This window comes from Babylonia areolata, chromosome 18, assembly GCF_041734735.1.
Source record: "Babylonia areolata isolate BAREFJ2019XMU chromosome 18, ASM4173473v1, whole genome shotgun sequence".
NCBI classification, from domain to species: domain Eukaryota; kingdom Metazoa; phylum Mollusca; class Gastropoda; order Neogastropoda; family Buccinidae; genus Babylonia; species Babylonia areolata.
Genome location: NC_134893.1, coordinates 47186907 through 47207181, shown reverse-complemented (window position 1 = coordinate 47207181; position 20275 = coordinate 47186907). Strand labels below are relative to the sequence as shown.

Genomic DNA, 20275 nt, shown 5'->3' with positions numbered 1-20275 from the left:
AAACGGTCCCGAAAGAAAAAAAAACCCCCCTTGGGGCCGCCGGGAGTAAGGTTCAGTTTAAGCCGGCGATGTGCAATGAGTATGGCGAGTCCAAAAAAATTTTTTTTAAAAAGGCAAAATCCCAGGGGGTATGATGGTATCAAGAAGGGATTGGGACCCCACAAGCAAAATGCCCCCCCAAATCCTCCACTGGGAAATAAACGCCAGCCCGAGATTGGGTGGGCGAACAACCCCGGACCCCTTCCCCAAAAAAGGGGGCCAACCCATGTTCAAAGTCATCCCCGGCGGGGAAAAACGCAAAGGGCCCCCCGGGCGAACTAGGGTTCGCCTTTTCAAAGGGAAGGGGAGTCGGTTCCCCCCCTCTTTCACTGCCTCCTTTTCCCCTTTTGCAACCGTTTTCTTTTGGGGGGGGTTTTGTTTGGTGAATGACCCGGGGGAAAAGGGGGGGAAAACCCCTTAAAAAAAATGAAAGGACCTCCACTCGGCTCCTTTAAACCCCGACAAACACGCCGGGCCCCAACCGCGAAAGGGCGAGCTTTTCCCGGAAAAGGGGGTTTTACGAGAGACCCCTAAATGACCCTTTCCCCCTTAAATCCAGGGGAAATCAAGGGGCGAATGGTTTTTACTTGCCCCGGCTTTTACCCCGCGAGAACCCCCCCCCCCCCCCCCCCCCCCCCCCCCCCCCCCCCCCCCCCCCCCCCCCCCCCCCCCCCGGGGGGGCATGGGAAAAAAAACTAAACGCCGGGTTTTAAAAAATTTTCCCCCCCCCAAAATCCTTTTTTTTTGGCTGGGCTAAGGCCCCAAGGGGTTCCCTGGGCCGATAATGGGGTTTGCCGGGCCCGGGGGAAAGGACAAAATGCAACCCCAAACTGCTTTTGGCATCCCCCGTTTTTACCAACCCAAGGGGGGGCAGAAAGGACCCTTTCCCCCCCGCGTTTTGGCTCCATACTCAAAAAACAAAAGTCCCACCCCCCCTCCACCCCACCCCAGGAACACTTCCTCCCCCTAACCCCTTTTTCCCCCCCCAACCCCCCCTTCCGAGTCGCAAAAATCCCGGGGGGAAAAGATGCCCCTTACACAAAGAGTGGGCAAACCCATCCCCGAAAAAGGGGTTTACAGGCCGGCCCCCGACCGCAGGCAGGAGGCGGGAAAATCTCTCGGAAAACCTACCTTTCCCCTGGAAGCCTCCCCCCACTCCAAACAATGAAAAAACCCCAATCCCTGGGGTCCCGCCGAAACCATTTAGCCGGGGCCCCGGTGGGGATTCCCCTGGAAGGGGGTCACCCAAAAACACCTTTTTTAGGCCCCACCAAAACAACCCCCAAACTAAACAAAGCGAAAATGAATGAAGGCAATTTGGTAAATGTTGGGGGGCCGCAAAAGCAAAAAAAAGGAAATTCAATATACGGTTTAGACAAATTTTAGGGGAAAAACCCGCAAAAACCGCCCCCCAAAAAGACCACCCCCACAGAGACTGTCTCTCTTGCATCGGTCTCTACAGTCACAGGCGACGCTGCTTGGTCCAAGCAGACAGCCCAATTAGATATTAGGTCGGATATACTCTATCCATGGTCAGCCATGACCGAAGGAGGCCTACTACTAGGTTATGGCCGAAACATAAACGCTTTCAAAAGCACTATGTCAAAGATCACAACAGTGTGCGAATGAAAATCGCCCGTGGCAAGACAGTATGCTCTATGGTGTCTATTTTTCTGTTCCTTAATTCCTGGGGCCGGTAAAATTGTTACTACACGTGAGTCTTAAGGAAGCCTTGCCTCTCATGTTTAAACTAATGTCTGTATTATAATTTGTGAGGTGAAATAAGTAAGCCTGCATTTTTTTTCCTAAGAATTGAAACAGTTCAACAAATTAGAAATCATGTCAAAATTCAAAATAACCTTATTGAATGTGTGAAAAGAATCATAGTTGATAGCTGTGCGACTTTGCCAGCGATGTGCTTTTTGCGTTTTAGTTCTTCATATATAAAAAGAATGTAGCAGTAAGTGTGCTTTAAGGGTCTGGGTTCGAATCCTGACCTCGTCCTTTCTCCCGATTTTGACTGAAAATAAAGCTGAGCGTCTTGCCGTTCGAATGAGACAGTAAACCGAGGTCCCGCATGCAGCACGCGCTTTGAGCACTGAAGAACCCATGGCAACATAAATGTTGTCCTCTGGCAAACTTTTGTTGAAGAAATCCCCTCCGACAGGCATACAAATATGTATGCATGCACTCAGGCCTGACTGGCGTGTTGAGTTATGCTGCTGATGGAAGAATTTTTGTTTAACTCTCTCCATACGAACGGCGAAAGAGACGACGTTAACAGCGTTTCAGCCCAATTACCATCATCAAAATATTGCAAGCGGAAGGCTCTTATACTGAAGAGGTGAATGTTGACAAAGAATACCACAATTCTGACGACGGAAGCTAAAGGTTGGGTCATTCAGACACCCACTGGACATCCGAGGGGTCTGTGTCGAGCAGAAGAGAGGACTGGCCGTACTGAGTGAGTTAATGTCCCGTCACACATATCGGTGATTGAAGACATTTTGTTAAAGTATTTATGAATACATTTGAATATTATCGGTTAGAAGGGGTGGGAGATGTGAATGAATGGAGGGTTGTGGGAAATTGGGCAAATGAGGGTGAAATGTGGGTGAAATTTGAAAAAAAAAATTAATCTAAATACAATTACAAGAAATTACTTAAAGGACTTCGTAAAAGAGAAGTCGTTAAACTGACAAGCGAAACAACTGATAATGAATGCATATGCTGCTGATCAGGCAACTGCCTTGTAGATCTTGTTTGGCCGATATGGGTTTGTGACGCCTCCTTGCAAAACTGAAAACTGAAAAATGTTCCTTATATGCACTTGTCACAATTATTACTTTTCATGCCAGTTCACATGTGCCTGAGCCACAATAATAATATTTTGAAGTCAAAATTATCAATTTGATACTGGTTTGCTGTAATTTCATCTTTTGTATGCTGAAAGAAAGGGCTAATTATGACTTTATAATTAATTAACTTCATAGCGAAAATGCTTTGGTGGCATATTTGTATTTTTTATCTCAAAAAGAATATGTCTCTTTTCAGCATGAACATTATTTGTACAATATGTAATCTTTCATACTTGGCATGCCAGCATGACTCAATTAGACAAATGTATGCTTGAAACAACGAAACAGTGCGCACAAGATATGTAAAATCATGTATCGCTGTAGACGAAAGAAGTTAAGTCCTGGAATTCTATTAATGTCTTTTATAAATCCAAATATATCTTATGTGTCAACAATGATACTGCTCAAAGAGTAAATGTTGTCAGTGTATGGCCTGTTGTGCTATTATTTCAACAGGAAATGTTTCCTTTTCCTTTCAGAGTCGGTGAAATGAGAAACACACTATCTTACGATGCCAGACAACAGATGCAGGAAGTGCTTGGGAGAATGTTAACATAGTGATGAAGTCCGTTCACGTCAACAGCTCTACGGGCACGCCTACTATCAGAGAACTCCCTCACGTAACTCATGAAGTATGAGGGGAAATACCATACTGTAATGAATTACTGTTTCCTGTCAACAGTTCCAAGTGTACGCCAACGATCTGGGATTCCCCACACGTAACTCCTCCTTCTCCAGCGTGACTATCAACGTCCTGCGCAACAACGTGGCTCCACAGTTCATCAACCAGCCTTACGCCAGAACCATCTCCCAGAACCTTGCAGCTGGAGCTAGCATCTTCCAGACCACGGCTGTAGACACTGACACTGCGGTAAGGGTGTTGATTCAATATTCAGCTCTCGTTACAATCTCTCACACACACAAACATAATTATTCTTGATGTAACCTCTCCCCCACCGTGCCATACACAGTCAAATTCTTGACCGACATGTTTCAGCGTCCGGCAGAAAAACTGCACACACACACACACACACACACACACACACACACACACACACACACACACACACACACACACGCATGTATTCAGATATGCATATTGATTAAATGGCAACAACAGGACTTAAACGAAATCAAGACGTAATACATAGCGTAGCAGAAGATGAGCATGTCATCAGCATCCCGTAAGTGTGACTGAATATGCAATACAATTAGTTTCCATCATATTGATGCATACACTTAAGTACGTGTAGCGCTAGACTGTATCTATCCATTTGCAAACGCCGAGTTATGGAGTACAAACATTTATTGTGGTATTTGTGCAGCAGTTATCTTAAGAATGGCGGTGTGCTTGGCAGGTATGATATTATTGATTCAATATGATTTTTAAAACTTTGCTCTAATATGACGTCCTTCCAGTATTTGATGTCTTTGTTTTGCTGTTTTTTCGTTCCAAACAAAACTAATTCAGCATTATAGGGTAGTCTTTTACATACTTGCATTTGCCTCTCAGTTGTTCTAGCTACACAAGAATTGTGTGGGAAATTGAGGAACATGAGTCAGCGGTGATTGGTCTCGTTATCATCTTTACAAAAGATGTATTAATTAATCTATCAGTCTCATACTTTTTAGGACATTGTTTCGAGCCGTTTAAATCTTCCACATCGTGTTATTGATGTCGACAGTGTAAGCTATCTGTTGATGTTTGTGTGCTCTCTCTCTCTCTCTCTCTCTCTCTCTCTCTCTCTCTCTCTCTCTCTCTCTCTCTCTCTCTCTCTGGTTTCGTTCCTCATTCTGTTCCATGGTTGCAGGCACCCTTCAACGTGGTGAGATACCAGCTGATCGGTGATGATAGCACCCCCACCTTCTTCACTGTGGACTCCACCACAGGTCTCATCTCTCTCAGGCCCAACGCTGATCTCAGGACCGACACTGACGCCAGATATATCGTGAGTGACAGACACTGTGCATGCATTGTTCATGATATGTTTACTGCGTGTGTGCGCGCGTGCGTGTTTGTATGTGAGAGAGAGAGAGTGGAATAGGTAATCATTGATTCTTGCGCATACGTCTAATTCTGAGCTTTACACTTCACGTTCGTAGTGAACTCAGACATGCACTGAACTCCTGTTCTAGGCTCGTGTGTTGGCATACGACGGGGGAGTGCCTTCTCTCAGCGCAACGGCTTTGGTGACCATTATTGTGATGCGCAATTTGTTCCCGCCCGTGTTCACCAACAACGATTTCATCCGAGTCACCATCCCAGAGACCACACCTGTCGGTACCTTCATCGCCCAGGTCAACGCCACCGACAGCGATACCACCGTGAGTACTCACTGTTAGGTGGATGGTAGGGGGTGAGGGAGCAGTGAACGACATTTCGCGTTTTGCAATCGAGCGTTTTGCCAACAGACTGTCAAGACTTGTGCAGCAGAATATCACAGTACTGTAAACACCCAAGTACATTTCGATTGAGTTTAACAAAGGAATTTACGCTGGTGAAATGTGTTTTCTAAATAATTGTATATGAGCATGCGTCCATTTTCCATCCTTCTTTTGCCCGTTTACAAAGACATCTTCAGTCCCTTTCAGGCGTTTGTTTTGGCCGTGAACGGCTGTTTTTGATGTTCTTCGTGTTCACCAACATCTTTAGAACTCAGAAGACTGACTGAGATTCAGTTTCAGTTTCAATTTCAATTGGGTTTTTTTCTCCAGTGCGTATGTATTCGTATTGTATTCAATTGTGCAACCAATAACTAATTTCCAGTCGGGTGAATAAAGATGAGAACAAACGATAGGCAGAACGCGTGGCACCCGGAGATGCAGGTTGGGAAAGCACAAAGGGAGGGCGCGAGACAGGACTGATTCCCACTTAGCGACTTCAGTTAGCCAATAAAGCGACATCCATCCTAAGCGACAATCTGGTATCGTGACGAACCAGAACAGCGACGTCTCGTTATAGAAGCAAACCCATCTCTATCTCTCTCTCTCTCTCTCTCTCTCTCTCTCTCTCTCTCTCTCTCTCTCTCTCTCATCTGTCTCCCAGATCTGTTTCCAAGATTTGGTTCTCTCTCTCTCTCTCTCTCTCTCTCTCTCTCTCTCACACACACACACACACACACACACACACACACACACACACACACACACACACACTCTCTCTCTCTCTCTCTCTCTCTCTCATCTGTTTTCCAGATTTGTTTCTCTATTTGTCTCTGTCTGTCTGTCTGCCTGTCTGCCTGTCTGCTGTCTGTCTGTCTGTCTGTCTGTCTGTCTCTCTCTCTCTCTCTCTCTCTCTCTCTCTCTCTCTCTCTCTCCCTCTCTCTCTCTTTGAAAGCGTACTTGGTGCTGAATATGCTCCGATACTTGAAAATCCTAACTACAACATTTAGGTTGTGTATGTCGGATCTAGCAGCTCGTCATGACAGATAATATTCTTAATGAATCTAATGATAATGACTTATCCATGACGCAGCTAACATAAAAGACAAAGTACTTTTTGATGTGTGTCCTAGTGACAGCACTTCGCAGAGTCGTGTCAGTATTATGGCTTCACGAGGCCGAGAGAAGATCCAACTCTATCATGTTGATGCTGTCCATTAGTTCCTGTTTTGAGTAAACGCGCTCAAATCACCTTCAAAGCTCCCCAAGCGATGACAATAATCGGACAGTCGCGGAGCAAGTCTATGTGAGCGCTACAATCCATGCCACCTTCCTCTCCCAGCGACAGTCTCCCATCAGTCTCAGTCTGCCAAAAACGAAGTCCTTGATAGGATCTGACTACAAAGCATGAAAGTGGTGAAAGTGAATGGGGAAATCAAAACTGAGAGTGGGGTGTTTGCCCACGCATTTGGAGAAAACATGGGGTCCCTCCCACGCGTAGAAAGCATAGTTATTAAGAACATATCCTTAGTTTTGGCTGGTTCCTTGTCTTTTCCAGACACAAATTCTTAGAGAGAGGATGAGGGAGAGAGAAAGAGAGACAGGTAGACGACGACGACAACGACATTAGCAACAAACAACCATGACCATGATGATAAATCATGATTGAGCAGAGGTGTGTTGACACTGACACAGACACAAAGAAATACGTATCCATTGTGCGTTACATGAGAGTGCATCAACCTCAGATTCGTCATCGGAATTATAGGAAACAATAAGTTTTTGGCAGTGTGTATGACACAAGCAGAAATATAATACAGGACTTGACCCTGATCTCGGGAGGGAGGGAGGGGATGTGGGGGAGGGGGGGCTGTTGGGAATTGAAATGAAACGTGACAGGAGAAGTTGTTTCACAACCCTATGCCCTCAGTGAGGGAGAGAAAAAAAAAACGGGTGCAAATAGAATTTCGATGTTTTAAAGGTGATGAGCTGTTGTGATAAAAGAATTTTCTGTCACATCTGTGTATAAAATACCTTCAATTTCCTGCTTGTTCATTTCCTCGTTTGTCTCGGCATCGGGTCTGGTTGAAACGAGCTTCTCGGTTTCAGAGAAAACCGTCAGGAAACGAAAGGAAAAAGAAACAAAAGGGGCAAAGAATGAAAGTGTAATAAAAAGAAAGAAAGGGGAAAAAGAGAAATGAGAAAAGGTCAGAAAACAGAAGGATCTTTTTGCCAATAAAGAAGGCATGTGAAGCACCAAAAACAAAAAAATCGGGAAAAGGCTATTGCTGGTGCTCCATGACCTGCATGCAACTGAGGCCACAAAACATATAACCTCTGGCGTGTACCATGTCTGTTTATACTCTAATTGTAGCAGGCTCCAGGCATTTCAATTTGTCGGTGAAACAAAGCATTTTACAAATAATTTTCACTTCTTGGCAAATCAATGAAAACTTCGAGTCAGTGATGCTCTCATGTGACCGTTCGATTCTAAACAGATAAATGGAAGACATATAGAGAAAAATGTCCGAAAATATCGGCTCGAAGACTTCTTAACACGACTGAAGGATAGGATTGGGCCCCGCCTCCCTACGCCTTACTCCAGACACTGTGGATATGAATTCAACGCTTCGAGGGACGTAAAACTCTATCGGATCTCATTTCATCACGACTAATGCGTTCACCGATATTAAAGTATTGAGATGATGGAATGCATGCTCAGAAACAAATAATAGACGAAGGAGAAAAAAAAGAACGAAAGGAAAACAAATAAGAAAAAGCATATACACACGCACTTACACATACACCACACCATACTGGACACATACCACATCACACCAGACAACACACACAACACACAGACACACACAAACAAACACACCACACCACACCTCACCAAACACACAGCACATCAAACCACACCACACGACACACACGCACGCTCGCATGCACGCACGCACAGACGCGAAATAAAAATGTATAACGTAAATCAAACTCAGGACACAGACTGGCTGGCCACAAGCTACATACAAGTTAATTCTGATGATACTCAGTTAAAACAGGATCAGAGAAAACGATCAAGAAGACAAGAAGAAGACAAGAAAAAATAGTTGTGTATTAAACGAGGGTTATAAATGTTTGTGCACAACCACTAGAGTTGTTCGGACGTTCTCTTTGAGTTTATTGCAACAGCGCATAATTGTCCCACCATTGGCAATGCACCCCATGGAGTATTTATTGATGAACTGTTGGTCCTACTGTTTCAGGCTCCCGAGAACGTGGTGTCCTACTCCATCCAGGGCGACGCATCTGCTGGCAGCTACTTCTTCATCAACCCCAACACCGGTGTCATCACTCTGTTGGTGTCTGTGGATAACCTCAACATCAATTTCTTTAGGGTCAGTCCAACTTCCTGGGATGTTCTTTTGGAATGAATGAGGAATACACAGAAAAGTATTGTTGAAGGTTTAAGGGAATGAGGAAAAATAAACAGGGGGCTGCGGAACAATACCGATTTTTTTTTTTTTTTTTTATCCAAAACGGTATGGAGGAGGAATAGTGTGGAATGACCCATTACACATGACTGTAGACAAAACTATGTGTACGCCCAGAAATTGCATAGTCCTGGCACTGTGTGCAGATCCTCTGCGTGGCTAGTGACGGAGGAGATCCTCAGCGGCGCGACACCACGTATGTGGAGGTGACCATTTTACGTGAGACCGGACAGCTGAGCTTCACCCTCCCCAGCTACCAGGTCGTGATTTCAGAGAACACGGCTGTTGGCAGCCCTGTCATCACTACGTTAGCGCAGCCTGGCGTGAGTGTTGGCACGAGATTTCATGTTTAACATGGGAACATGATCATGCAAAAAGTTGTTACGTATTACATTGTTAATTATGAAGACGAATTTGAATAAGAAATACTCACTGTTGAGGTAAGGAGTCATCTCGAACGTCATTTATCAAGTCATTAAAAACTTTACAAAGATGGAGCTTTGCAACATGGAGTAGCTTTTGCTGTTCCGGATCGAAAAGTGCAAAACTCGTTTTGCCTAGGGAAAGACTTTACTATTTTCTCTTCAGAATTACTGGGGGTTGTCACATAACCCTCAATTACCTACCATTCATCTTGCTGTATATAACATAGCATTTTATGTTGATTCTAAATCAGTGCTGCAATTAAATACTGGCATTACAAACCGATGAAAGAAATTGTATAGAAGAGTAGATTTTTAATACATTAAATTGTGTCTAAAGGCGTGTGACCAGGTTCCTGTTCCTGTTCCTGTTCCTCACATCGTGAACCGTAATCGAATGAGTTATCAGACTCATGAGCTAAAAATAGGGCTTCAGAACATGCTAGTGACGTGATAAGCCCATCCTTAAGCTGGTCAGAAATGGAATCGAAATGAAGTGTTTTAAATTCTGTGAAAGTCATTCTGAAACACTCATGCCCACGAAATAAAGAAATTATCTCAAAGTTACAACTGAAGGCTTGGACTACAAAACATTTAAAACAGTGTTACCTTAATACTTGATCCAGCACTATTTTAGTACATTGTTTTATTTGAGTGTCCAGCTCTCACTACCTAATACAAGATCAGCAAGATACACTGATATTGAAGAAAATTTGTAACACATATCGCTTAAATCATTTGCCACTCTGTTGTACGTAGCTTGGAATCTATATTACCGATCTATTTGACTGATGACTCCTCCACCCAATGTCTAACTGCTCCACTGTTAGCTGGATTTGTTGGTGTTTTGTTGCTTTTTCTCAATACCCCCGCCCCGTCCCCACATCTGCTGTGTGTGTGTGTATGTGTGTGTGTGTGTGTGTGTGTGTGTGTGTGTGTGTGTGTGTGTGTGTGTGTGTGTGTGTGTGTGTGTGTGTCTGTTTTCTTTTTCTCGTTGGTTTACTGTTTGTTCACTACAATGTTTTTAGGGACGTATGCATTCTGTCTTTTCAGCACACACACACACACACACACACACACACACACACACACACACACACACACACACACACACACACACACACTACACAGTGTAGTGTGTGTGTGTGTGTGTGTGTGTGTGTGTGTGTGTGGTGTGTGTGTGACAATAAACGAACGAGAAGAAGAACACACACACACACACACACACACACACACACACACACACACACACACACACACACACACACACACACACACACACACACACACACACACACACACACACACACACACACAAACACACACACACATACACACACACAAACACACACACACATACACACAAACACAAACACACACATACCCACATATATATATATATATATATATGTGTGTGTGTGTGTGTGTGTGTGTGTGTGTGTGTGTGTGTGTGTAATTATACGCTCTCACTCATGCACGCACGCGCTTGCACGCGTATACATGAGAGAAAGAGATAAAGAAAGATCAAGTCTTGTAACAATTCACACTCCTTGTTAGCTATCACGAATACTGATGGAATTTTTTTCCGGACCAGATCCCGACCTACCGACTGCTTGGTATCGCCCCTGGCCCCACCTATTTCACAGTGGGCTCGTCCACCGGAAGCATCACTGTGCTGCAGGATCTTAGAACTGACAACGCTCGACTCACTTTCTACAGGGTGAGTCTGTCTTCTTTGTCCGTCTGTTTAAATAGCCAGACTTATCATCCTTTGTCTTGGATCTCAACAAATGCTTGCACAAAACGTCATGTTGAAGGCTGGTTTTTTTTTGTTTGTTTGCTGAATACTTCCTACACCTCATAAAGTTTTTGTCCTGTGCGTGTATAACAGCTGAGCAGAACAGAATAGAAAGGAATGTCATTATTACCAGTGCCAAGTGTACTGAGGTCACAGGGAATATATGGGGGCCGGGATGTGGGGGGGGGGGGGAGATAATACCTCAAATGTACAAACGTGAATCCGAAATCATACGAACACGAATACAATATAATTTTTGTATGCATATACATCACACAATACTCTTAAGCTTCATGTGCTTCTGACTGACTGTAGTGGGTCAGCAGCTAACCAGCTGGAGGCTGTCCAATATCAGACAGGCTGACAGGTGAGACGTGGTGATTTTAACCCCTAACATCTCTCCTACCCCACACCACCCCTTGCCCCGACAGAGGCAAACCGTGACACCTTTGCTCTACGCCATAGCTGATTTTTGCAATCCCCTGGCTGTTGCCTCCCGTGGCGCTGACGCTCTTTGAGTCGTGAAGACAGAGCATCACCAGTTTGGCGCAAGCCTGGGCATGTTAAATAGAAACCTGGGTTGCTCAATCGTCAGGGTTATCCTCCCATCCTTGCAAATGGAACCCAGAAGAGAGCAGACAAATGTACCTGGTATCACAGAATCCACACAAAAAATAGTGGAAAGGGTAAGTGATAAACAGATAGCTTCTTGTTTGTTTAAATAGCAGAGTGATTTATAAGGGGAGCTAGGTTAGCGGCAATGTATGTTTTCAGTGGAATGGAAGAACAACATAAGTAATGATTAACGTCTTACAGCACTAAAGAAATGTTTGTTTTGAAAAGGTACAGCAATGGCGTAGTGATAGAGCGTCCGACAAGGAAGCGAGTGCCCATGGGTTCGTTTCCCCAACGGATGGCGATCTTTACTTGCCCTTCCACTAGACACAGAGCTGTGGTTTGGGTTCTAGTCTTTCGGATGCGACGATAGACCTAATCACCATGAGCAGCATGCACTTAGCGCTGATAAAAGAACCCACGGCAAGAAGAGAGTTGTCCCTGGCAAAAATATTTCGAAAAATCCATTTTGAAACAAATACATGCAGACAGAAAAGAAAGGAAAACGCTGCAGTGTGATAACGCGCCGCTCTCTTCGGAGAAAGCAGCCTGAGAAAATAGTTCACTACAGTACAGTACAACACGATACAATACAATGCAATATAACGCAACGCAATGCAACACAACGCAACGCGATACTGTACAATGCAATGCAGTGCAGTGCAAGCCAAGGCAACGCAACGCATTCAGTTCGATGATACTTTGGAATCAGATTATTTTTCATACACCATAAAGCAAAATATACAGAACATATTTGTATCTGTTTTAGTATTGCAAAATTATTTCTACCAGTTTTAAGAAATAAAAGAAAAAGTGAAAATTTTATTTATTTCTGAAACGTTTTAAGCTCATTATTCTTGTTTTTGACTCACTTGTGTAAACAAAGTGAGTCTGTGTTTTAACCCGGTGTTCGGTTGTCTGTGTGTGTGTGTGTGTGTGTGTGTGTGTGTGTCCGTCGGGTAAACTTTAACATTGACATTTTCTCTGCAAATACTTTGTCAGTTGACACCAAATTAGGCATACAAATAGGAAAAATTCAGTTCTTTCCAGTCATCTTGTTTAAAACAATATTACACCTCTGGGATGGGCACAAAAAAATAAAAAATGAAGCCTAATTATATGCAAACTGCATCTACTGTTATTTGTATTCTCTAAACTTGGCACTTTGATCTGATATTCTGACACAACAACAAGAGCAGTCATTATTATCATTTTTTGTTCAAACTGGAACTTCTTTTGCTAAGCATGGAAGTTTTATTTATTTTGCAAACGTTTTGGTGCAGATAGTTAAAAAGGGAAATTACTCTGTAATTAATGCTAGGGGACTTAATTTGCTTTAAACTGATCTTTCTCATCTCAAACATTACATTTTGAAATTATACTCAATACATAAAAAGCTTGTGTGTTTTACTCTCAGTGTACAGGGCTTTCACTATGTTCATTCGCCCAAGTGGTCTTTTTCGGAAAATACTAAAATCAATACTACGAGTGGACTTTACAGATCTGTTGGCTGAGTCCTGAAGGTCATGGGCAAAAATCAGTTGCATACACATATTTATACACATTCGAAGCGTGTGCTCATATTCTTCGCGAACGCGAACGACGCCATTTTGTTTCAAGTTGTTGACCTGCCCGTTCAATCCTATATTCAATGGACAATACACGATAACATGTGATGGAAAGTTGGAGAAGGAGACCGTTAAATATTTATTCAGAGAAAGATTTATGAACGCCTCATCACTTACTGGATTATGCCCCAAACTGCCATAAAAATATCCACAGAATCAGTCGGAATTCACAGTTAAAAATTGTAAACCATGCGAGTTAATACCCTTGAACTGATCACGATGAAACGAAAAAATTTCCAGTCTTGACTTTTCTCAAAATGAAGTCCTTTTCACTTCTTACGACGTTTAGAAGTACTTGTACTTGGCTCTACATGTTATTAGTTTAACAAAATACTAAATTTTCATATCAACTTTAAAACTATAAAACTAGAATGAACATAAAAGAGAAATTGAATCAACCGTGTCGTACTACATGCCCGGCGGGTGTAACTAAACTTGTACATCTATCTAGATCTAGTGAAAACGGCTCAATGATGCAGTGTGATTGCGGCGCTAGCCATTAAAAAGAATTTTTTTTTTTTTATTGCCCTTAAAGATTTTTTGAATGCCCAAGATACACCAGAATAATATGATTTAAACAGCGTTCTCACTGCGAATACCGCAATTGATTTATCGCCCTTTAAAAAATTATGTTCAAATGTTAAATTTTAGAATGTCAGTTAAGGAGCCACGATAGTGTTATGGATAAGGCAGTTTCTTCTCACCCGAACACGCGGAGTTCGAATCTGGTTAGGACTTGTTTTGTTTTGTTTTGTTTGTTTGTTTTTTTGTGTGTTTTTTTTAAACGCGAAGCTTTATAATAACAAATACAGAACACATTTTAACGATTAGATTTTTTGGTGTGTATCACGAGTGAGTCTTGAAGGCCTTGCCTCTCTTGTTGTTTTACAAGCTGCATTCTTTTTCAGAAAGGAGTTTGATTCAATATTTCTTGTTCCGCAAAGCACCGTAAGTTACAGATTTCTGTATGGACACTGTACAGGTTTGGGGTTCACCTCGATTACTGTAATTAGTCAATCAACAGATGAATAAAGAAAGAAAGATTATCACGGCAGGAGCCTTGGTCTGAACCTTCACGAAAAAAACGTTTAAAGTGGGAAGCTGGCAGTATTGTCCACTGACGGTTCATTCTCATATTGGCATCTTTGGTTGTCCTGATCGAGCAGGATAAAGATGATTGTTTCTCCTGTAGAAATGCACTTTCCGTTTAAAATCTCTTCCCCAGCTGCGAGTCCAAGCGGAGGTGACCACAGGAGTGAGCATTCAGCGAGCCGAGGCCTTTGTGAACATCACAGTGACAAGGAACGAGAATGGACCCGTCTTCACCACCAACAACTATGTGCAGAATGTGCAGGATACCGTCAGCATTGGTACCGTCATCCTCACAGTCACCGCTCAGGATGCTGATGGGGTCAGTCCAGCGGGTGTTGTGTGTGTACGAGAGAGAGAGACACAGAGAGACAGACAGACAGACAGAAACAGACAAGAAGGCAGACAGACAGACAGAGAGAAACGATTAGAACATAATTTTTTTATCGCACGAAGGTCGTAGGTGGTGTCCTAAGTCCGTTAAATCAGAACTGGCACTACCGAACACCACCGAAGTGACTCAGCAGCAGTGCAGGGTCTCCTCTGGTGTGTGGCCTCATGGCGACATAACATCAATGGTTCCCTGTGGACTGCCGTCACCGGGATTGCGACAGACGAACCTGGGTGTGGCTGTTTATGAGGGACTCGGAATGAGCGGCGTGGGGGTAATGCCACTAAAACGGCACAGATGATGGGGCAGCAAAAGAAAAAAGAAAAGAATGAAAGAAAAAATGTTAAGCAGGTGTGACTTGTTCCTATGGTGCTATATTTCTCGACCTTACATAGTCATTATCTGTTGAACACTGCATACTGTGTCAAAAGCTTTTATCAAGGTCTTTGATGGCGACCTTTGTGTGTTTCTGTATGCTGTGTAGGGTCATGCTCTGTTGTTTACAAATGCGTTTCGAATGAAAATCATTGTGTGAAGCCATGGTAAATTAACAGTTGGTAGGATGTAATCAGCATTATGTTGATTTGAATGTTGTTGAATACTAGGTTTTAAAGAACCTTGTATTATCTCAAGTGCGGTAATCGGATTTACAGCTTCCTGGGAGATGTCTGTGTACTTTTAAAAGGCATAAGATATATCAACTGACAATCAGTAGTTTGTCAGCATCAAAGGACTTGAAGAAGCTACAGTGTCACTATATGTTTTTACCTTCGGGTTTGGTATACCATCAAGGTCACATGTTTTGTTTGGATTTACGTCTCTCGGGAATCAACAACTCCAGTAACTGTAACTATGTTTTCTGATCACAGGAACGGTTGTTTGTCCATACGAGGCAGAGTAGAATTACCCGCTGAATGAACGCCGATTGAAACAATGTTTTGATTTGCCGTGTAGACTTTATATTTTTTTCCTAATCATGCGTTCCATGTCACAATTAGTGCATAGCATTCCGAGGGTTCCACGTTCATGTTAAAAGAGATGATATATTTCTAAACAGCTCAAAGAATGCTGTTTAGAACAGAGTCCATTTTCCTGGAAACTACCAACCTGTGTGTTGACGTTGTGCGCCCTTCCTCCCGGTGCACGTGCTGCATCTCATTATTTTCTCCGTCCTTTTCACGTCTTTCTTGCACCGTGCTACAACTCTTAATCAGAATGGGTTGTTCTTCTTGTTGTTGGGGGGAGAGGGGGGGAAACAGGCCTGGAGTTTCGTGTTCTGTGGTGTGTAAAAATCTATGTCAAGTTGGCTTTCGCTTGTGTTGATGAGGTTCCTTCGTCTGTCCGGGCAGCGTAGAATGAGTTTCCTGTATATGTCTGGGCATTAAAGTCTTAGTCAAAAGTACGCATCCTATTTGAAAAATAAACATTCTATAGTTACGTGTTCAGCATGGTGGCGTATATGGTATCATTTAGATAAGGACATATTAAACACATTTTTACTCCGATGAATTTCAGTCTTTGCCCATTCCACCCAGTCACCAAAAGGATGTTTTTCAACAAAGATGGTATAATTTCGGTACCCTAATTCTTATGTGGGTTATGTATTGCGAATGAAATGAAAATGTCCCAGGATGCCATTTAGTTTGTTCTTTACCCAAGATCTAGCTCCAACGGCGTCTGGTTTAAAGATAGCTGATTGCTGCTTCGAAGTCCACACTTTTATTGACTACATCACGGCTATAGACAGTGACTGTCTGATGTGTTTCCTTCATAGGTGGATTGTCCATTCTGGGAGAGATTTTATGGATTTGTTCCAGTTTCAGACTTTGTGTTAGTTCAGTTCAGTTTCTGAACTGATAGGGGCTCCTAGGCGGCTAGCTGGGCAACATGATTAATTGACTCAACTCACCAATGCGAATTTGATGAAAGAAAGCAGTGATGTAGAACACATGCCTGTTGATACGAGAGTTAGAGTGTTCGACTGTGTACAGGGCTAGGGTGCCTTTGGGGACATGGTTTGGAATTGATGGAAACGAAGTGTCGTTGTATCCGGGAAACATTGTATCGACTCCCTTATCTAAAACATGGAATTAAACAAAAACGCAAGCAAACAAATGTTATTACAGTGCCTGGGTTCAGAAGGAAAATCAACGATGTATTTCTAAACTTGAAATTTGTAACTCAGCTGTCGCTGTTGTCAGTGTTGTTTATGTTCCCAGGATATCGTTGCCTACGAGATTGTGGATCCTGCAGTGGATGATGCTGGTCTGTTCTTCTACCTGAATCCACGAAGTGGAGAGATCTCCCTCAAGCAGACCTTGTTCCAGCGTGGAGGGAACCTTTACAGGGTCGGTACTGTTGCGCGGGTGTGATATCTGATTGAATATGTGCCCGTATGCGCCCGTGTATGTCTGTGCGAAGTGGTGGGGAAGAGAAACGGGAGGAGCAGACTGACAGCGCACATCACTCATAGCGAGTTATATGTATATGATACCTTGATTTGTTTTCTTTTAGGCTGTTTGAGTATCTGTATTGCTGAGTGTGATACTGTAAATATTTCATGGGTTTGTGTGCCTTTATCTGCATGTGCGCGTGTGTGTGTTGTTCCAGCATATTCCTCTCTGTTGATATGACCTTTTATTGTAAAGTGAAATCAGCTCTAACTTATACCAAACGGATGTGAGATAGGAATATTTACTACTTGAAGTAGAAATAGTAGTAGCAGTAGCAGCAGCAGCAGCAGCACGAGTAGTAGTAGTTGAGGTAGTAGTAATAGTACTGCAACGTGTACAACGTGTACAAAATTGAAAGTCGTTTGGGTTTTTATAATATATCTAAGATCATAAAAGTGAGACAACAGGGTGCAAAGCGAACTTATCTCAGTGGCTTCTATACATAATGTGACATTTTATTACTTCTACACTTCGTTCTTTGTGCCGAAAACTATGTATGTGCCGCAGTATCTGAAATTCCAAATAGAAATCTTGCCAGTGTTATATCTTATACTTCTACATAATATATAATGTAATATACGATTGATAAGGTTCTGTGTTATGATTTGTTTTGGGGTTATCTCAGTGTACCCCAGAAGTCTATCGCTGTGATTGATATGACTGTTCCAGTTTTACCAAACATATTCGGCAAGTTTTTGTTTGAACATGTGTATAAAAGAGTTTACACAACCCATCCCCAGATTTTCCACAAGTAAAAGAAACCATGCATTGCTAATAAGGAACCTTAGAAGCCCAGTTTACTTTTCCTTTATTTGCTAAACTTGACACTGTTTCATTGGCATTGAAAGGCCACTGTGTTCTTCCATTCGTGTCGGTTTCAAACGGTATCGAATAACAGAAATGCCTGGAAACGGTTGTAATTCGCCATGAATAAGATCATTTTGTGTTCGCCTGTCAAACCCCAGGTATGTTTATATTATGAATCGTTGAACACTGTCTATTGCAGCATTGTAAATCCCATACATCTGCACCGTACAGGAGAGTGAGTTGCACCTGGCGCAAAATATCCATTTTAACAAGTCTTATCGTATCGAATTACTCGGTTTGACTTTCTTATAGCGTTCTCTCTCTCTCTCTCTCTCTCTCTCTCTCTCTCTCTCTCTCTCTCTCTCTCTCTCTCTCATTCATCTTTACCAACGGTAGACGTTCAGTCATGCATTGTGATTTGTAATGTTTATGCTAGTTTGATTCAGTGTTGTTTCGTTGTTTTTTTCTTATTTATTTGTTGTTTTGATATTTTCCTTTTGTTTTCTCACCATCTTTTGAGGGCTGGATGAAAACAAGCATTGTATGCTTACTCTGTTACCCTGGTAAATAAATTACATTAATTCGTTAATTATTTATTATCATCTTTAGAAGCAGGGACAGTGTCACAAACCGCATTCATCTTCCCGTTTTGAAACAAAAACATGGTGAATCGTTTCGTCTATTATTTTGTTGGAAAGCAGGTAGACGTCAGATTATCAAAATGAGTCCTATTGGGTGTGCAGTTCCAAGTGCGTGCCAGAGACCAGCGCGTGCCGGAGAGGACCTCCATCAGCAACGTGACCATTAGCGTCATCCGTGACGCCGCTGCGCCCATTTTCCTCGACGATCCCTACTTTGCCAGCGTCACTGAGAACGCTGCCAACGGTACCTCGGTCTACCAGGCCTCTGCTGTCGATTCAGATCTCAGAGTAAGTTACAGGTGACCACTTGAGGTCCAGCGGTAGCCAAGCGGTAATGCAACTGACTAGGAAGTGAGTGTCCACAAGGTCCAGTCCCTTTCACAGAGCGGGATTTTTAACCCACTCAGTACGGCCCGTCCTCTCTTCTCCTCTACACAGACCCCTCGGATGTCCAGTGGGTGTCTGAATGACCCAACCTTTAGCTTCCGTCGTCAGAATTGTGGTATTCTTTGTCAACATTCACCTCTTCAGTATAAGAGCCTTCCGCCTGCAATATTTTGATGATGGTAATTGGGGTGAAACGCTGTTAACGTCGTCCCTTTCGCCGTTCGTATGGAGAGAGTTAACGCACCCCACCCCGCAGCCCTCACCCTCCTCACTCCCCAAGGCACGCTGCACTTGATTTCGAGTGGTCGTCAGTGTGCTAATCATTCGGAAGAGATGATAAAGCGAGGTCCCGTGTGCAGCTTTCACTTAGCGCACGTAAAACAACACACGACAACAGCAAAAGTTTTGCCCCCAGCGTGTTGTGTTGGTAAAAAAAATCGGTAGAAAACTCCACTTGCAGTCAGAAAAAAATGGTGGCGTTGCACTTGTGGCCACGCACCCTCCCCAGGGAAAGCATCCCGATTTTAACTCAAATAAATGTCATGACAAAACATAGTGAAAAACAATGAATGATTTGATTAATCAATTGATGTATTAATTAGTTAATTAATTGTTTATTCATAACAGACCAAAGCTACTGCATGAATGCAATATAACGCAGAGAGAGTGAAAGGAGAGAGAATCGACAGACAGACAGAAACAGAGATAAAGAGAGAGAGGGGGGGGGGCGATGTGCATCATTTCAACCCATGCGTAGTTCTTGAAGTTTTGTGAGTTTCTTTGTACCTTCACCAGCACACAGCAAACATCACAATGTAACACAACGCATCAGCCCCCTTCCTCCTTTCCACCAAACTACACATTCCTCTTTCAACCTCGCCTTCTCCTTCTGCACCCACCCCTACCCCCTCCTTCCTTCCCGCACACACAGAGGCTACATCTACGTGATGACAAAGTTCACTCACCGACTCATAACACACACAATCGAAGACAGTCTATTACACAACACATTGACGAACGTGCGTGTGCCTGTGTCATGCAGGGTTCCCTTGTATACGAGGTGATTGGTGACGGTGTGGCCCCAGCGTTCTTCACCGTAAACAGACAGAACGGCCTGGTGACTGTGTATGACAGATCTGCTCTTCTGTTCGACCGGGGAACTTCTTATGTGGTATGGTCCTTTTGTTGTGGTTCACAGTGAAGGATTGCAACGATTGTTTGTGTGTTGCCTTTACCACGTCATTTCATCGGTCTGTTTGATGACCTCTTTT

At 43.2% G+C, this 20275-nt stretch overlaps 1 protein-coding gene across 2 annotated transcripts in view; it reads left to right on the top strand.

Annotated features, from left to right (window-relative positions):
• The window catches only part of LOC143292849 (uncharacterized), a 290755-nt gene that overhangs the window by 151749 nt on the left and 118731 nt on the right, over positions 1-20275 (top strand). For both annotated transcript variants that reach the window (XM_076603474.1, XM_076603475.1), the window contains exons 90-99: positions 3580-3768; positions 4709-4846; positions 5034-5222; positions 8546-8677; positions 8920-9096; positions 10790-10915; positions 14462-14647; positions 16936-17064; positions 18720-18905; positions 20047-20175. In XM_076603474.1, coding sequence (XP_076459589.1) covers positions 3580-3768; positions 4709-4846; positions 5034-5222; positions 8546-8677; positions 8920-9096; positions 10790-10915; positions 14462-14647; positions 16936-17064; positions 18720-18905; positions 20047-20175 — 1581 coding nt within the window. The remainder of the gene's footprint in view (positions 1-3579; positions 3769-4708; positions 4847-5033; positions 5223-8545; positions 8678-8919; positions 9097-10789; positions 10916-14461; positions 14648-16935; positions 17065-18719; positions 18906-20046; positions 20176-20275) is intronic.